The sequence below is a fragment of the Numenius arquata genome, chromosome 10 (assembly GCF_964106895.1).
Source record: "Numenius arquata chromosome 10, bNumArq3.hap1.1, whole genome shotgun sequence".
Taxonomy (NCBI): domain Eukaryota; kingdom Metazoa; phylum Chordata; class Aves; order Charadriiformes; family Scolopacidae; genus Numenius; species Numenius arquata.
The window spans coordinates 1,335,116-1,352,886 of record NC_133585.1 but is presented as its reverse complement, the minus strand read 5'-3'; the positions used below and the strand labels follow the sequence as shown (position 1 = coordinate 1,352,886).

At 48.1% G+C, this 17,771-nt stretch overlaps 1 protein-coding gene across 1 annotated transcript; it reads right to left on the bottom strand.

The window, feature by feature from the left end:
- Nucleotides 1-1,441: 1,441 nt before the first annotated feature.
- Nucleotides 1,442-8,290, bottom strand: ANKRD1 (ankyrin repeat domain 1). The gene is made up of 9 exons (XM_074155316.1): nt 7,987-8,290; nt 6,491-6,670; nt 5,081-5,218; nt 4,886-4,993; nt 4,150-4,248; nt 3,590-3,688; nt 3,362-3,460; nt 3,129-3,227; nt 1,442-2,377 (listed from the first exon to the last, which is right to left on the bottom strand). Exons 1-9 carry the CDS (start codon nt 8,011-8,013, stop codon nt 2,267-2,269), a joined length of 960 nt encoding a protein of 319 aa, XP_074011417.1. The 5' UTR covers nt 8,014-8,290; the 3' UTR covers nt 1,442-2,266.
- Nucleotides 8,291-17,771: the final 9,481 nt, after the last annotated feature.

Genomic DNA, 17,771 nt, shown 5'->3' with positions numbered 1-17,771 from the left:
CTGGCGGTGTTGCCTGTCGGAGTGTTCCTTTTGCTGCCTCCTGCCTTTCTGTTTCCCTGCCTGTTAATGCCTCAGTGAACCTCATCTGGCTGCCAGAAAACCAATCGCCACAGATGTACAGCCGGCAGAGCGTTTTCAGAGCGCTTCCAAATGTTGACTGAAGTTTTTCTTTTGATTAAACCAATATAAAAATTATGTTAGCTACTGTACTCAAGATGCTCTTGAGGCAGCTTTACTGCAAATATTCCAGTTTGTTTGCACTGACAACAAGCTGAGAAGTGGAAGTTATAGCACCTGGAATCTTGCAGTGGGTCATCTCTGAGCTCTTGGAAACTGGACTGAGCAGGATGGGTGAAGTTCTTGGCAGACTCATGCTTCTGTATAATGCTGGTGGAAGTCACAACAGCTTTGGCTTCATTCAACACATAATGGAACATTTTTCCTTTATTTTATTCTACTTGTTGCCTTTATGATTTAAGTCTCCTCTATTATAGGTATTGGGATGTAAAATATATGTATGTGCAGGGCATTTTGTCATTTATGGACTTACCTCCAAAATGATGCTCTACCCAGAGAAGAAGCAGATGTGTTTAGTGCAGTTTGAGTGACACGTTCTTGTTCCTTGGCCAGAGAATAACCTGCCTTGAGCACAAGGGGAGCTGTTTGGTAACTGGTGTGTGGAAAGAGGCTTTTGAATGCTGGAGATCCTACTGGCTGCTCGTTGAGGCTGTTGGGCTGAGCGCAGGGTAGCTGGCTGCAGGCAAAAGAGGCCTTTCTTCTGCTTGCTTCTCTGTCGGGTTGCGGTAAATTCCCTTTAGTCTCCAATATTTGGGCTCTAGTAACAGCTATTCGTCACTGCCCGCTCCTGGCCCGGCCTCGTTGCCCAGAATGTGGCTTTGGCCAGTCTGTAGAGCCTGTTGGCTAGAAGCCACCTGACACGGGTTGGTGAAGGTGTGTGGGAGCCCGTGATATGCTTCGTTGGGAAGCCATGCCGCGGGGTGTTGGGACTTTAACTGAATGCAGCCTGTGATGTCCCGATGAAATGGGACATTGGTGGCACTGTGGAGATTGCTCCTGCTAAAGCACGGGGAGAGGCGCTGCCTTTCCCGGCAGGACTCGGCATCTCCCTCGGCTTGGGTAACTGACCCGTCTCCTGTGCCCGCACAGTGAGTACTGACTTGCTGAGAAACTGAGATTTTACAGCAATCTCGGTAATAAAACTGTAGCTTTGATTTACTAGTTACTCAAGTGCTGTCTTTGCGCTTTTGTATACGTGTTTGCATTTAACAAAATGATAAGAGATGGCATTTCTCTAACGGCAGCAGGAGGTAGCTCAAGGGCTGGCTGCTCTGGCTTTTTTTTTTTTTTTTTGGAGTTTTTAAAAATTTTACAGGGGCCAAGATGTGAACTTTCCTTAAAGAGAGCCAGAACGATGCTGTGTGTGCTCACCGCTCCATAATCCACTCCAGCAAATAAAAAGAATCACTCTGTTTATTTAATCTGAAATAGATCGGTACAAAATGTACAGAAAAGGCAGTACAAATTTACAAATATACATAATCTGGTTTTGCATTCTTCAATCGTGCTGATGTCACAGTAGTCTAGCTTAAAATAAATTCACATTCCCGATACTGTCTCCTCTCACCTTCCTCAACATTGCATCTGAATCCCGGTTCCGTGGAGGCTGAAGCTCCGTCCTCCAGTTCTTTATCAACCACGACTGCTAAACCCCGTGCAAACCCCATCGCTCAACTGCTTCTCTAAATCCTCTGGGCGCCTCGGTGCGCCTCCTCCCGTTGCTCTTCCCCCTATCGCCACTCATTTAATACATTATTTTAATAGTGAGAATTTGGCAGAGACAAAGGCACCGCTCGCAAGTATTCCCCGTGTGGAGCGAGTGGAAGTTGGAAATACTGCCGTCTAGGACAAAAGGATTTACGTTGTTGGCAAAGAATTGCGTTAGGATGTAAAGCTCGCTTTAAAAAAGCTACAATAATATTGAAAATAATTTAAAATTACCTTTTAAATAAATAATAAATAGTAATAAATAAAGCCCTTTGAAAAGCAGTGGAATTTTAACACTCAGCCTGCCTTTAAAAAAATCTTTATCTGCATGTTTGTTTTGCCCTTTTCAGTGCAGATACTTCAGATCATCCAGTACCATAAATATTTTTCAATAAAAATACTACATTCAGGGCTATTCTCCTCCAGGTTCATAAGAAGCGTTTAAAAAGCAGCAAAAAGAGGGCAGTTTGGTTTCCTCTCTTCAGAGCTTCCCTAGATGGACGCTCTTGTAGGAGTTGTCTTTCAGGCTGTTGAATATCTCCTTGGTGCCGTTCTGCCAGTGAAGAACAAGGTCCATGGGGGTTTTCCCTTGCTGGTGAAAAAAACAGCGGAGGAAGCAAGATTTAATTTTGGCTGGTGAATAGAGTCCTTCATCCTTCCCCACATACTTGTACAGCGCCTCGGCCTGAGGCGAGACCCTCCTGCGCACGCGGGGTCGGGGTCCTTTCGCTCCGCAGGTCTGGTCCCAGCCCTGGTGAGACCCAGGGTGAGATCTACCTGGGTTTCAGTAGGTCTAAGCCATGTTAGCAAATACCACGACGGGCAGAGCAGGTGTTTCTTGTGATCTCATTTAAAGTGATTAGAAATACATTTAGAGGAACCACTCTTCTGTTAAACTGAGAATTCAGCTTAGAGTTCGTGCTGGTTTAATGATGGTTTAATGAGAACCACAGCTAAATTCAACAGGAGCAACTTTTGTGTGCAGACAGAGCCTGAGAGAGCAGCTCTTTGGCCTTTGGGGCTGCACCTTTCATGGTGGCTTCTGGTTTTAGAAGAAGTTCTGATTTTTCCTCTTCTCCCTGACCTCTCCCAAGGTATGCTTTCCCTCTGTGCTTAGCCACATGGGTTAGTGGTGGGTTTTGTCAGTGTTGGGTTGATGGTTGGACTGGATGATCCGAAAGGTCCCTTCCAACCTGGGCGATTCTATGTCAGCTCTGCTTTAATTAACTCTGAAATGATCTAATTAAATCTCTCTCTCCCAGCCTTGAAACCGCTCTGAAGGCAAACTTGCTCTGAAGCGGTTTGAATTACTGCTTTTTCGGGGTTTTTTTGCGATTACTTACGCAGTTCTTTATAGTTAGGTCCGCTCCGTGCAGGATCAGGAGCCTGATCATCTTGTAGCGGTTCAGCCTGACGGCGTCGTGCATCGGCGTGTCTCCTTCCTGCAGGACAGAGACGCGGACCACGGTGTCGGTCCTGCCGTGATCCGGCCCCAGCCGCGTCGCCGGGGGGGGGTTTTATGGCTGAGGAAGGGCAGGGGCTCGATGGCGAGGGGTGAGAAGCTGTGGGTACTTACCCTGTCCCTGGCGTTGAGATCCGCCTCGCAGGCGATGAGGTGCTCCCCGCAGTCGTGCTGGCCCGTCCGCACCGCCACGTGCAGGGGGGTGCTCAGCAGCTGGGGGGGGAAGGAGGAAGATGTCAGCGGCACAGAACGCTTCAATAGCCACCAAAAATTATCTACCTGGAATAAAGGTCAGCTTTTCATCTGGAGTTTAAGAAGCTGCAGAGTCCCAGGAGCACGTACCTTGTCTCTCGCGTTTCTGTTTATCCCGTTGTCCAGTAAGAACTTCAGAACGTCCAGGTTGCCCCCCCGGCAGGCCCAGTGCAGGGCTGTGGATTCAAGCTGCAGCAGGAAAAACAAACGGGAAGTGATTTAATTCATTATCATGTTTTTAAAAAAATTTAACCGTTTTGATCAAATTTCTAAATTAATTCAAAATCCTTTTCTCGCCATTTAAGCTGAAGCACTTCATTGTGAAGTGAAGCACCGGGTTGTTCCTAGTAACAGCTTTCCTTATTTTGCCCTAATTTCTTTAGCGCTGGGAGCTTCTCACTCCTCACACTCGCTGCACGTCGCTCTTAAAGACAGAGAGGTTGCCAAGGCTGCTGCGGGGGGCTGCGTTTTGTCTGTTCTGCGAACTTGGGACTTCTCTTTGGCCAGGTATGTGCCAGTTAATTTTTTTTTTAATGCTTTTTGTGTTCTAAACGCTCCTCTTCCACAAGAAGCGCTTCTATAACTGCTGCTCTTGGCGCTTGTAAAACCAGGAGCGGTTTTTCGGAGGGAGCGTGAGCTGAGGTACGTACCATGTCTTTCTGTTCCAGCCGGGCTCCAGCTTCCACCAGTTTTTTCACCACCTCTAGATGTCCTTCAGAGCATGCCCTGTGCAGGGCAGTGCGCTTGTACTGCGATTTAAACAGCCCAAGGTCGGGTGTTAGATACAGCACAAAGGGAGATGTTGAAATCTTTTCTCCCACCTCCCTAGGATGATGGCAAACGCCTACTTTCTGCCGAGTCTTTTCCAAGAGCTAATACTTTGGAGACCTGAAATCTGCTAAATTTTAACAGCATCCTGAGAGCCGAGAGCTGCCTCCCCGGCGTTTTAAAGGGTGGTGCCGCGTTCAAATCTCACAGGGCGCCTGTTGAGCTCCCCCAGCTGATGTGCTGCGCTGCGTTGGGCAAACACAGCTCACGCCTTACAGAGCACGAGGGGCGGCAGCGCCGCTTTCTCTGCTGCTCTGCTCACAGACTTCTTGGAAGACCCCCTGTTATAGAAAATCAGGGGCTCCTGGGCACCAACAGCCTTCTTTCAAATGTAAAGATCCTCTTGTAATGTTACTTTGAAGGGTTGCAGCGGCCCCTTTATCACTAGAAAACTTGATGTACTAAAACTCCCAGCGTTTACTTACTTTTCCCACACTTCCCCCCCCCCCTCAAAACTACAAAGTTTTGAAGCTACAAAACCTAGCGGTTAAGGTTAAGTTTTGCTGTGTAATAACCCCCCTTCTGCAGCAGGCTTTGCAGTAAGAAGGGAGACCGTACCTTATCACAGACGTTGGGATCCCCTTTGTCTGACAGGTATTTTTCAATTACTGGCAACTTATTCTCCAGGGCAGCTCGGAAGAATGTGGGTACGTCCACTGGTCCCGTCTGACGGAGAGAAACACGCAGGGCGTAAATGTGTGGCACAAAACCCCATCGCTGCTCCCCAGGAGAAAGTGCTTTGAAATCACTTACAATAACTTCTGGTTCAGGTTCCTTTACAACGGGCGCTTTCACTTTCTTGCATTTTTTCTGCTTCTTCAACTGAATAATCTTCTCAAGATCCTCCAAGTTTTCAAGTTTTGATCTCTGTTCTAATTTCTTCTTCTTCAGCTGAAACAAATCAAGGGAGGTGACACCTTGAGCTGAGTGTGACCTGCCTGAGTGGTGGGACAAAGTGTGCTAATGCTCAGCTGAATTCAGTTTAGAATGGATGAATTTTGAAATAAGTTGTCTCTCTTTTTTTCTGATTACAGCTAGGGCTAATTGGCCATCAGAATAAGTTACTAAGCGTGTGAGAAATTCTGCATCCTCCACGTAGTCAGATTTAGCTGACTTCCACCAAGCGTTTTCTCTTCAACCACTTTTATGATGCAGCCCCTGATTTATTGTAACTTAATCCTCTTTGATGAAAAATAGACCCTTAGGTGAAGAGCCAGGTTTATACCAATCCTGGCATTTCAGTCAGCAAGCGTGAGATTTTGGTGAAGTACAAGGAACGTCCCCATCAGGGTTTGAGCTGTAGATCGTTGACTTAATGGAAAATAATGATGTTGGCTGAGTGGGCTGGGGATCAACCACAAACCCAAAAGGTTCTTAGGACCCTGTTCTGGAGGAACTCAAAAAGCCTCTGCAGCAAGTAATGATCTCTCCCTTGAAGGCGAAGGTCAGAAGCGTTTGTTTTAATATTTCTGAGGCTCACTTTCCCACCCTGATTTTTTCAGAACAAAGTCTTATTCCCCCTGCTAGTTAAACTCTTTCATTCCCAAGTCACTTTAAATTTTTAAGCCAGTTGGTTGCTTTTTCACCAAAGAATTTACAGCTACTGTATTTTGGTGGGGAAAACCCATCGGTTCTTAGGGATGCAGGGAGAACTGGCATGCTCCAGGAATGCAAAATGGTACTTTTCTGTAGACCGGTATCACTTTCATTTGTAATTGTTTTTCCCAAATGTGGTAGTAAGCATAATGCAGTGTTTTCACAAAAAGAACATTTTCATGGTAGGTAAGGCTTCAGAAATGCACTATTACATCTTCCTTGGGTTGGTTATTTTTGGTGGCAGTCACTAGGTGTGGAAGCTGAAGGTGTCGTACCGGCTACGATTGCTCCCCCCTCACCGAGAGGCGGCAGCGGGTGGCTCTGGGCAGGAGGGAGCCCCCAGACGTTATCGGGGGAGTTGGGGGTCACTGCCCGCATCCATAGGCTATGGGAATCAGCAGGTTGCCGTGGCCTTCAATGGAATTTAGACCATTGGTGTTATCTCCCAAGGGTTTCCTGGCTCAACCCACACTTATTTCTCGCTTAGAAAGAGGCCACACTCCAAGGGCTGGAGCAGAACGTGCACACGGGGCGATAAGAAGCCAAGCACAGACCCCGAGAGCCTACCTCTGCTTCTAGTTTCTTCTCCTTCTCATAAGCTGGATCTCCTCGGCTCAGGGAGTGTTCAGAGACCGTCTTTAGGTCCTCCTGCTTCTCTAATTTCACGGCAGCTTCATACTCTCCATTTTTGAAGTCCTCGGGGAGGAAGCTGCCCATCTCTTTATCGTCGGCTTTCTTCCCGGTCACCTGTAAAAGCAAACGGGATCCAATATGAGCAACGGTTGAGTGACTGCAGGAGCCACCCCCTGGGAAGGAAGATTGCCTAGAGGCTAATTCCGTGTCATTGCTGTGAGGGACAGAGTGCTGACCTCCTTCAGCCTGTGCCTGGATTAACTAATTAATGGCTGGAGCGCTCTCTCTTGCAGGCAGATCTCCTGCAACCCCCACCTTGGCATCTCCAGGGTGTGGGTCAAGATCCATGAGGCCACCTCACGGTCCGAGTCCCTGCTTTTTCTCCCTCGGGACCTTACATTTTTATCAAAGCGCATCCGATGCAGACAAGTCAGGCTGCTGAGTAATTTCGAGGCTGGTTTTACCCCATTTGTAGCCCTCGGGAAAGCAGCAGAAGGCGGTTCCCGCGCAGGGGCTGTGGGACACGGTGCAGCAGCACAGCTTTCGGCAGCTGCTGGAGATACTTCTGCTGCTCGACTAAGTGCCTACAAAGAGGTAACCTGTTAAACTTAGTAGAGGCTGTTGCATATTTTGAGAGGGGTTCCGTAAATTCGCGTGTCCCGGACTGCCTTCCCGTTCAGTCACCTTGTAAAATTGTCCTTGTTAGAGGGTTTAACACTGGAGAAGCTGCCAGGGCCTTGCCAGGGAATTTAAGACAGCATTAACTAGTCGGATTATATGGCAGTGGCATCTTAACCTAGCCCTCATGGGGAAAAATGGGGTTTCTATATGATGCTCCAGTGTTTTACTGGATCGTTCCTCTTTTCCCCGTTTATTGATCAAATCAGGCATTCTTAGCCCAATCTCTGCAGTGGGATGTCCCGTTACTTGTGGTCTAGTTTAGACGTTAGTTTTCAGAGACTGGTTTTGCCATCAACAGCAGTCGGTGTGGGAGCTGTTAGTTTATTATTAGAAAACAGTACTTATTACTAAACTGTTAGTTTAGATTTGGAAAACACTTTGGATTCTCTGCATCGATACCTCCTCCCAGTCCCTTACAGGACTGGAATTGCTGAGCGTGATCATAAACTTAATAGCTGCTAAAAAAATGAAAATGAGGATCAAGGTCAAAGGAAAAATACAAAGTTAAGTTTTGGTCGGTTTCTTCTTCCTGGTGAACTGTGTTCTGGTGCAAAACCCAGACAGCTCTGTGGGTGTATCAGCGGTGAGCCCCCCTCCCGAGGAAAAGCGAGAACGTAGAGCAGAAGCTACAGTCTGCAGGGGGGTTGCGCCTCGAGCACGGCGGTGCTGGTCTCGGTGATCTCTGCCTGGCGCAAGGACAGTCTAGAAAGGAAAGGGATTATGAGTAAATGAAGGAAGGTTGTACCTACCAGCTCCTCCACTTTCATCGTCATCATGTTTGCCAGGCTGGGAGGCTGCGCTCCTCAACGGCTGAACCCCGAGTGCTCGGGCTGGCTCTGCGGGGACCCCCACCCCGGCCCCGCTTATATATCTGCGGGAGCGCCGCGCGTGAATGAGATAATCTTCCAACCTGGGAATGCCAGCCTGGGCCCGAGGTGGGCTGGCGCTCATTCCAGACGTGTTAACGAGCCAGATCTGGTGTCCGGGCGGGGACGGGGGGGCGTCAGCGGGGCTGGGGGAGGCTGAGCCTCCCGCTCTGACCGCACCGAGTATGTGGATGGGAATGAAATGTGACCTCATCGCTCCCGCGGCAGTGACCGCACGGCTCAGCAATGCCAGCCATCCCGGGCGCCCCGTGCCCACTGGGACAGCTGTCTGTTGATGCAGCGTTATAACTTCATTTCTGCTTTTTTTTCAGGTTTGGGGTTTTTTTTTAACCGACATTCAGATGACAGTAAGACACCGGGAAGGGTAAGTGCCCGAGGTACAACACTTGCAGTAACGTCTCCCCGATAAATAGATTATGACCCCTCAAATCTCGGAAAGCCACTCTTTTTCATTGCTATTTATTCTTGGATGATAAACAGTTTTAGGGGAAAGGATTTTTCTCGTCATGATGGCAGTCTTCTATATTTGTGGGAAGGAATTCTCTGAAGGGATTACTAAGCCAGAATGATGTCTCCGGTGCTAAAAGGGCATATGACGTGATAAGTTACAATCAGTGTGAGGTCTGAAAAGCTTTGCATTTTTCTGGGACTTTGTCAGTGATCAAAAGCAGAATAATAAATTTTGCCCTATTATGCAAAAAAAAAAAAAAAAATAGTAAAACTAATACTGATTTCTCAGGCAATATTTTCCTTCTGGATAGGGCAGAATAAGGGCACAGAAGTGATTTGTTCTTTTTCGGAGCTAAGATGGGATACAGACAGACATACACGGATGATGTGTGTGGTTTGGGGAAAAGGAGTTACTGAGTCCTTTGGAAAAGCTTTTCTCGTGCCGTGAATCGGAGCAGCCTGGAAGCGGGAGAATGATCAGCAGCAGAAGGCTGTTTCATAAAAGGAAGATGCACCACCCTTTGCATGTAAAGAGCGTGGATAAATGCCAAGAAAAAAATCCGTTCTGTGGTTGTGCGACGCCTGGAGCTCCTGCGGGGTGAGTAGGAGCCTGGGCTGGGGGCGTCCCGGTCACCTGGCTGCAATGAACGCAACCGCTCAGGTGCTGCCGGGACGGCGTGTCCGTGGCTGCTGCGCCCGACCCGGACCGAGCTCGCCGGGGTGGTGTTTATATCGTTAGCATCATTAGCGTGCTGCGTTCCTGGCACTGACCTTTCAAGGTGTCTCTCCTCGGAACTGTCTCCCCGTAATCTGAGCACTTCCAAACTTGTCTCCCGGCGCCCATCATACCTACGCCCTCCCTTTCCCTGAAATGAAGCTGAACATCAGGTGGCTCCTTTACTACTCAGAATATAGATGACATTAGAGGATGAGCCCCGGCACTAAAATAGAGTATGTGGCAGCAAGAGAACCTTTCAGAACATTTTTTTCCAAACCTCAGTACAGCCAGGATCCCATTCCCCCGGAGTGGAATGTCCTCGGTCAGGCTGCCGGGCTGTTTTTCACAGGAGTTTTCTGCTCCTGCTGTATGTCTCTGCGACAAGAGGCAGCTCGGTTTGGCTTTCTCTTATTTACAAATGTGCTGTAGCAGCTTCTCTCGGTCTGCTTTGTTCTGCGACGCTTATTTGGGAGATTTTCTTGAAATCCAGAGCTCTAGCAAGACGGCTGCAAAGGCAGCTTCTGCTTTAGTGGAAGCAGATCACAGCGGAGACCTGAGGCGGGATGAGAAACGTAGGGGTTTGCTTTAAGAACAAAACTGTTTAGGAAGCTCTGAACTTCCTCCGGCCCCGCTGTATTTGAAGCTTTTTCTTTTTTTTTTTTGCTTGCTTGCTGTTTTTTGGTTTGTTTTTTTTTTTTTTAAAAAAACAGCCTGGTATTTGCAACCCACTCAGGAAACCCTAAGCTGGAAGGTTTCAGTGAGTAGATCTTCCTCTGCAAAGGGTACGTAAACCCAGCGCCGGAGCAGCTTTACCGTAAACCTCTGCGCTCGCAGGGGAAACACAAACCACTTCTCACACCGTGAGTGCTACCAAAAAACCTCATCTTACTTAGAGGTAATTCAGTTATTGTCTTTAAAACATCCCGCCCCTGACGGCTGAGAGAATAATAAAGAATAGAAAAGAATCTTCCTGGATTATCCTGAGTTTCGGAGTGAAAGGGTGGCACGCAGAAACCCACGTTACCCAAAGGCTGGGAGCTAAATTAACCTAATGGTAAATGCTTTAAGCTAAATATCACGTCAACCAAGGCAACCCTACCGAAGCAGCAGCAACGCGCTGATTCGTACCAGCTCGGGCTCTGCCGGACGCTCATCCCTGTTGCTTAATATTGGAGGGGGAAGTCGTATAATGAGCTCACAACCTTGTGCTGGATCGTAACCACCGAATCACCTTTCACCGAGTGATCTCTCGTTCAGGTGGTAACAGCGGCTGGGCCGTGGGAGATGCGTAAGGGGAAGCTGAAAAACCTCCTGCCACTGGGCGCGAGGGGAAGGGCAGAGCGGTGACCTGCAAGGTGTGAGGCCATCGGGCATCCTCCTAAAAAAGCTTCAGAGAAAACCACAAAAGGGCAGTAGGCTCAGCGTGACGGAGGGGAAACTTCCTGGCACACCCTGTTCCCTGCCATCCAAAGAGAAGTTGTCCGAGTGGCGTAAAGGATTTTTGCAATTAATTTTTTTAAGAGGTTAATGGTGTATGGAAGGCATTCTCTGTGGTACAGGTGATGCTACCGCCCCTGCGGGGGGGGTTAGCAGCGTGTTTTCGGTGCCCTCGCTGCCGGCCTTGGCTGGCTCACATTTTCCAGCCCTCTGCCCTCAGCTTCCTCCTCGCATCCGAAGATGTTGCCCTTCGGAATGTCATTGTGCCTGGCTGTCTCTGTCCGTCTCCCGCTGCCAAATAAGTAAAGGGATGACAAAACCCCTTGGTGGGGGGCGGTCGTGCACCTCGGAGGGTATTAATCCAGCAAACCCTGTTCCGCGCGTGTGCAGCCGAGGGTAAATTCATACCCCCGGTACACGAAGAGGCAGCAACCCCTAATTTACTCCAGGATTAGTGCTCTGCTGGTGTGTGCATTTCTCAGTCCGTGTGAGCATCCAGTGTGCCCACAACCCCCCCCCCCACAGCAGAGTACCCAGTAATGGTCCAGTGCTGGAACTGTGGTGGTTTTCTCCTCTTCTGTAGCTGTTTGTTTTCCATAAGAGGCAGGAAACACTTTTATTTGTCTGATGTATACTCTGTGGTGTTTATTGTCAAAGAGCACTTAGGGTGTGAGTTAACTATAATATGCAAATTATACCCCTCATTCTCTAAGTGTTTCACGTAGTGATACCTATGTCTGTCCGCTTTCTCTGAAGGGATCAGCTCAACACATCATCATCTCTTTAAAACAACTCAGAGACTCCTTATCAATGTCTATTTTTTGTGTATAAAACTGCTAAAGAGAAACTCACTGTCTCCTTGGGGGGGGGGGGGGAACCCCAAACTATTTCACCTAGGAATACAGGGTTAGTTTTGAGTACGAAATTAGACTATGGTAGATTATTAAAGGATGAGGCCATAATTCCATTTTGTCGGATCAGCTGTTATCCAAGAAGCCACAGCCCGGCGGGTTGTGGGTCTGGCCAGCACAGTCCTCTGGTGTCAAACCCCACACCAGCAATGAGGCAAAAGTTGCATCACTTACTGTAGGGCTTAAAAAAAACCCTCCTCAAATGACATGAGGGTTGGGGATTTCACATCATAGAAAAAAAAATAAGACTGTGATTTCCATTTAAAAACAAGGAATTTGAATTTATGTGAGGCTTTGAGCTTTGCCGTGATGGCATTTGTATGACACGGGAATCTGGCTAATTCACCTTAATGGGTGAAAACACACCAGAAGGGTCGTTATCTGTGGTCAAAGGGGTTACCCGCTGGCTCCTTGCCCTTCCCGGTGGGGGTCCTGCTGCACCAACTCGCCTGTGCCGGTGCTCTGCTCATCTCACCTCCGACTGCATTTTTGTAGGGTCCAGGAGGTACAATATTCTCTCATCTGCGGCAAAAAGGCTTTTCGGTACCAACGTGGAGTCGTCTGGAGGGTTTCTGCCATTCATAAGTCCTCCAGAGCAACTCCGGGTCAGCCAGGAGAGGAAAAGTGCTTAGAGATGTCATTATCCTCACGGTGAGAGCATGCCTGCAAAGCCCGGTCACTGGAGTCGTGGTCCAGCAGGTACCCACGCTGGCCAACTGCTCTGGTGGCCAACTGCTGGCCAACTCTCAGCAAGCAAGAATTACGCTTCCTTCCGGAGAAGCCTGGACATTTTTTTAACCTTATTTTTATTTTGAATTTCACATTGTCTGACTTAAAGCCTGCAGCTGTTGAATCTTGCTGTACCCAAAAGCTCCTCGGTGCTGCCTGTCATCCCAGCCAGTCAGTGCCTTTTTGCTGGGTAGATGTAAAGGGGACGCTGCAGTTTTGGGGGATGCAAACGTCCCTCTGAAACGCTGTACAGCGTGCGCAGGACTGTTCCTTGCTTGTGCAGAAAAAAATCCAGGTCCAAGCTGTTCTCCTCTCCACAGCAGAAGGAGCAGCTCAGGAGACACAGGAGGGACCACAGATGTCATGGGCTGTCCGTGAGGGACCAGTGGTCACCTCCAACCGGCTGCTTCAGTTCTGGGAATTCCATTCTGCAAAGGGGGCAGGTTGTGTGTGGGGCTGGTTACCAGCAGTGGCCAAATAACATCCAACTGTCATCTCTCCCTGTAGCATTACGCTACAGCACGTGTTGAAGCAGTTATCTAACAGGATTCCCAAATTGACCAAGTCACAGTCGCAAGGGAGGACCTTGAGAGGTCATCTAGCCCAAGTTTCTGCCCAAAACACTGTTAAAAATGAATTTGGGTGAGGTTGCTCAGGGCTTCATCAGTCACATCTTGAAAACCTCTGTGGGCAGAGATTTCATAACCTCCCTGGCCACCCTGGTCCAACATCTGAGTATCCTCATTGTGATTTTTTTTTCCTTATATGCAGTTAGAAGTTTCCCCGTTTCAATTTATGATTGTGGGCTCTTGTTCTCTTCCCATAAACCTCAGTGAGGAGCCTGGCTCTGCTTCTGTGTCACCTCCTCGTAGGCGGCTGGTAGCTCCTGTGAAACCCGGTCTTCTCCAGGCCGGACACGTCCAGTTCATGCAGCCCTTTCTTTCTTCCAGGGGAAGTGCTCCAGCCCCCGACCGTCTCGGGACTGATTGTACATCATTGTTTGGACACGTGATGCAAATACTGGCCGGTGTTGTACCAGGAACTGATCCTTGTGGGAATCTGCTGGAAATAGTTCCCCCCGTTACTCTCGCCGCTTTGCGATGTGTCAGCCAGCCAGCTTTCCCTTCTTCCAAAGGGCATCCTTTTAATTCCATATAACGCGTGCTTTTGGATTCCCACCGACGTACGCCGTGAAGTGAAATGCTTTGGCAAGATCCAAGTGAACAGCGTTAAGGAGAGCGCTGCTGCCAACCAGACACTTCATCCCATGGAAAGAGACTTTGTTTAAACAGAGCTGCTCTGCATCCAGCCCCATGGATCGGCATTCCCTGCCTGAAGCTTTGGTTAACCCTTCCCCCCTGTTTTCCCGCGGGGGTCAGCCTGCCCCTCGCTCTCTTTCAGCATTTTCAGTCCATGGAAATACCTTGGGAGAGAAGGAACAAACAGAAAGGAGCTTTTGTGCTTTGATGGCACTGGGACCAGCCCGTGAGACCCTTGGATGCTCTGCCTCAGGGAGGGTCCTGCCCCTCGTGAACAAGAGGGAGCTCAGGGGAATCAGGGTGAGAAAGAATCCAATGGATCGTGCTTAAAAACACGAGAATGTTTTCAGAGAGCAGTGATTTTTGTAATCTTGGAGGAACACAATAGTTTGTCACAGCACTGGCACAATTCCTGCGCTCAGAGCCGGCGGCCTCCCTCTCTCTTATTCATTGGAAACATATCTCCTGGGATGTTAGAAACAGGTTGAGGAGATTTGGAAAAATCACTATTACCTGGAAAAAACAACCCTTTTATGGTTTTGGAGGGGGTTTTTTTGTGCATTTAACATATTGCAATTAAAATGTAAATGCATAAATCTGCTGAAAAGCTTCACATACCCACACCCCCCCTTTCACGAGACGGGCTTTCACTGGCAGCGGGGTACTGTGGGATTTGTATCCAAGCTATTTTTAACAAATATCTCCTTTGATTGCCACAACACCAGCGCGGGTGGGAAAGCCTTGGTGCAGCTTTGGGATTGCATTACAGCCATCCCCCGGGGCCAGGGGGCAAGTATTTCTGTGGCTGCAAACACAGACGGAAAAATCCATTTTCTCTTTCGTTATCGATTTGTTACAGGTACAGGGCATAGACTGAAAATGCGATTTGAGTTTCATTTTAGAGAAGAGAGCAATTAAAAAACAACAAGACAAACCAAAACAACCCCCAAACTCACCTTTTCCTCTAAAGTATCATAATTAGATGGAAATTTATGTCAGATGATTAACTTGGAAAAAACCTTGTGCCCTTCTGTAAGATACAGAAGTTTTGCAGAGTTGGTTACGACACTTTGGGCTGGGATTTCTGTGTTCTCTATTACTCCAGGAGAAAATGTAGGGAATGCATGAAAAGGGAGGAAAGGGGAATGCATGATCTAAATTGGTTTCTCTGGGCCTGCAGACTGCAACATACTCATCTGCAGGCAGTTGTTATTTCACAAGAGAAAATAAAAAATAAATAACAATTCCCCCCTAGCTATTTTCTCTCAGCAAAGGCATCTTCACACCGGAGCCAGCTGGACAAAGGAGACCACGGCGTAGGCCTTTTCCCCCAGAAATCTCTTGTCGTCCAAATTATGGAGCTGGAAAGGTCACTGGGCTGTGAGCAGCCGGTTCTTGCTGGAGCTGGACTGAGCCCCTCCTCTGCCCGTATCTAACTCGCATCCCCTGTAAGAAATTTTCTCTGAGCTTTGGTTGTGGTTTTTCCGTGTCTTTTTAGACCATCTGTGGGGCAAGGCCAGCGGGGGGGTTGGCCATCCTCGCTATAACGGGGTAGAAACACGGTGGGAGAGCCACCTTCTCCATCCCCTCAGGGCAGCGAGGGGTGAGATACAGGACAGCAGGAATCCAAACGAAACTCTGAATTTCGTGGTGAAGAAATGTAAAACCAGACACACGCTTTCCTTTTTCTGATGGAGACAAGGAAAAAAATGAAGGAATTGAGAGCACTGAAAGGCATTCTCATGTATCTACCCCGCTCTTTTCCGATGGCCAAGGGCTCTCGCCACAGAAGTAAGTACGTTCAGTGATTCCCGTCTGAACGGAAAGAGGAGGCCACCGCCTTCTGTGACACCCTGCTCCAGGCCACCATGGTGTCTTCATTCCAGGTGAGTGGCCGTTCCGTCCTCTGGAGTGACCTGGTGCTCTTATATCCGGCTGCACCATGAGGCAGGGAGAGGGTTGCTCTTCTGATTAGCAGCACCGGTGGGAGAACGGGTCTGGAGGAAAGAAGAAAGCACCCGGATCTTTGCCCAGAAACTGCAGCTTATGAAACCTACCACGGTTTTGGCTAGTTTGTGGGGGTTTTTTCCTTCCTAAAGTCTCTCTGCAATTCTCAGTTTTGGCAGAAAGGAGAAGAGAAACACTGAAACGTCGCACGTCCGTTTAAACCCTACTGGGCTGCCAGCTTTCCTGAAGCGAGGAAGTGTGGGACATCTCAGCCTGACAAACAACTCTCTCCAATTTCCAGCCCAAATAGGTCTAGAAGAGCTTTTTCCTCTCCTTTTCAATGCTCTTGAGCCTTATTTGCTCAAGGTCAAACTCATGGTGACAGTCAAACTCCCAGGCGCGCCCGTGCCTCGGTGTGCCAGGCTGCTGAGCTCGTGGCCAGATCCATTTGTAGGCATTCCTGCAAGTCCTTATTGGGCTTTTAGTGTTTAAAAACTAAACTCTTTTAGTGTTTGATCATAGAAATCAGGAGAAAAAATTTTCCCCTCTCTTTTGAGGGGAAAAAAAAAAGATTCACTTGAGAGATTTCTGACGTTTGTCACCTCCTACAGAAATCCCCTGCCCAGAGACCTGCACAGATGGAGATAGGAGAATTGTTGCTTTGATAAAAAGTCAGTCAATCAATAAATCAGAAACTAGAGAAAAAAAAAAAAAAAAAACAAAAACCTGAGAAAAGTGGAAATAAAGCACTTTGAACATCCACCCAGCAATGCAGACACTGTTAGCGTGTGCTACGTCCTGCAATCATCATTTCATTTTTGAGGGCTACTGCCACGGGCAGCCTCTGTGCCAGAAGCACAAACACAGAGACCTCAAAGTCTGAATTTGTGATACCACCGCTAGTAAAACTTGACAAAAACCAAATCCTGGGAGTATGCCTCCATGCTTCCCTCACCTTAATGCCTCAGATTTCATGGGAAATTGCAGCACTTAGCGCTGGTGAGGTTGGGAATGATGCTGCTTTCTCCAGGGATCTTTAAGGGAGGAAGAGCACCACGTTCTACATCGACCATAAATTGTTGATGAGGGGAGAGAAGCCTCTTCTCATGGGAAATGACTGTTTGGCAGAGTGAGCTCCCAGGGTGTTACGGTGTCGCTCACAGGAACACGTGGAGCTGTGGAGCAGACCCCCGGCCTGTCGGACCACGGGAAATCACACCAAGTAAAAAACTGGAACTGTCAGTGCAAGTCGGCTGAGAAAGTCAAGTCGAGTAATAATGCACCTTGTGAGTGCAGAGGACTTTCTGATGATGATGGGCACAACCAGGAACCAGTGGGAGAAAAGGGTAAATTTTAACCTTCCGATGAAAAATGGGCAGATGAAGCCGTTCCTGGATATGAAATCACAAGGCTGTAATCCCAGATTTTACTTTTACTGCCTGAACACATTTTTCAGGAATGTGGAATAGTCACGGGAAGGCGATTTTTCCAAAGACAGAATTTCTGGACAAATGCTCAGATTTGGAGAAGTCGTGTCCTTTCTCCTCTGAAGCAGCACCAGCACCTGCAAACACCTCTGCAGCCCCAGAGCTGCCGAGGAACGGGCGATGGGCTCCCGCTTTTCTGGCGCTGAAAGGGGGCAGTCAGAAGGCATCTTCCCACGCTAACTGTAATTTAACAACCAAAAAAGAAGCAACCTTTGTGTTTCATATAAGATGATGGCAGGAGATTCACATTTGTAGCCACTTCTGACTTTACTGCTTAATTTTTCCACTGACCTTTCAAATGTTCATCGTGTTCTAGAAGTGGCTCTAGACAATAGCTGAAAGCAAATCCAATTTTGCTTTTCTCTTCTTTATTCCGTGTTGGTAAATCCAAAGCTGGCAGCTCAGGGGAAGCAGCAGACTTGCTGCCTCATCATCTATTTTGCTGCAGTGTCTCACCTTGTCTTTCTCAAACTGACACCACCCCCCGCCAGGTCCATGTCCCGTGCCACAACTCCAGGGCATGCACAAAAATAATGATTGCGGGTTTATTTGGTGGTATAAAAAGAATGATTGTGGGTTTATTTGGTGGCTGGTTGCAACAGAATGAAGACATTGAAAAGTCTTTATCCTTGGGTGCCAGAAGTCACTCCTAAATAAAACTAGAAGAAAAACATAATACCTTGAGAAAAGGGTTAAAATGTCATTTTGG

Excerpts from the sequence above, each read along its gene's own strand:
- ANKRD1 (XM_074155316.1), bottom strand. The coding sequence starts at position 8,013 with ATGATGACGATGAAAGTGGAGGAGCTG. Across the intron at positions 3,461-3,589 it reads ACAGAAACGCGAGAGACAAG|CTGCTGAGCACCCCCCTGCA; the intron begins GTACGTGCTCCT and ends TTCCCCCCCCAG. Across the intron at positions 2,378-3,128 it reads ACCTAACTATAAAGAACTGC|CAAGGGAAAACCCCCATGGA; the intron begins GTAAGTAATCGC and ends TTTTTTCACCAG.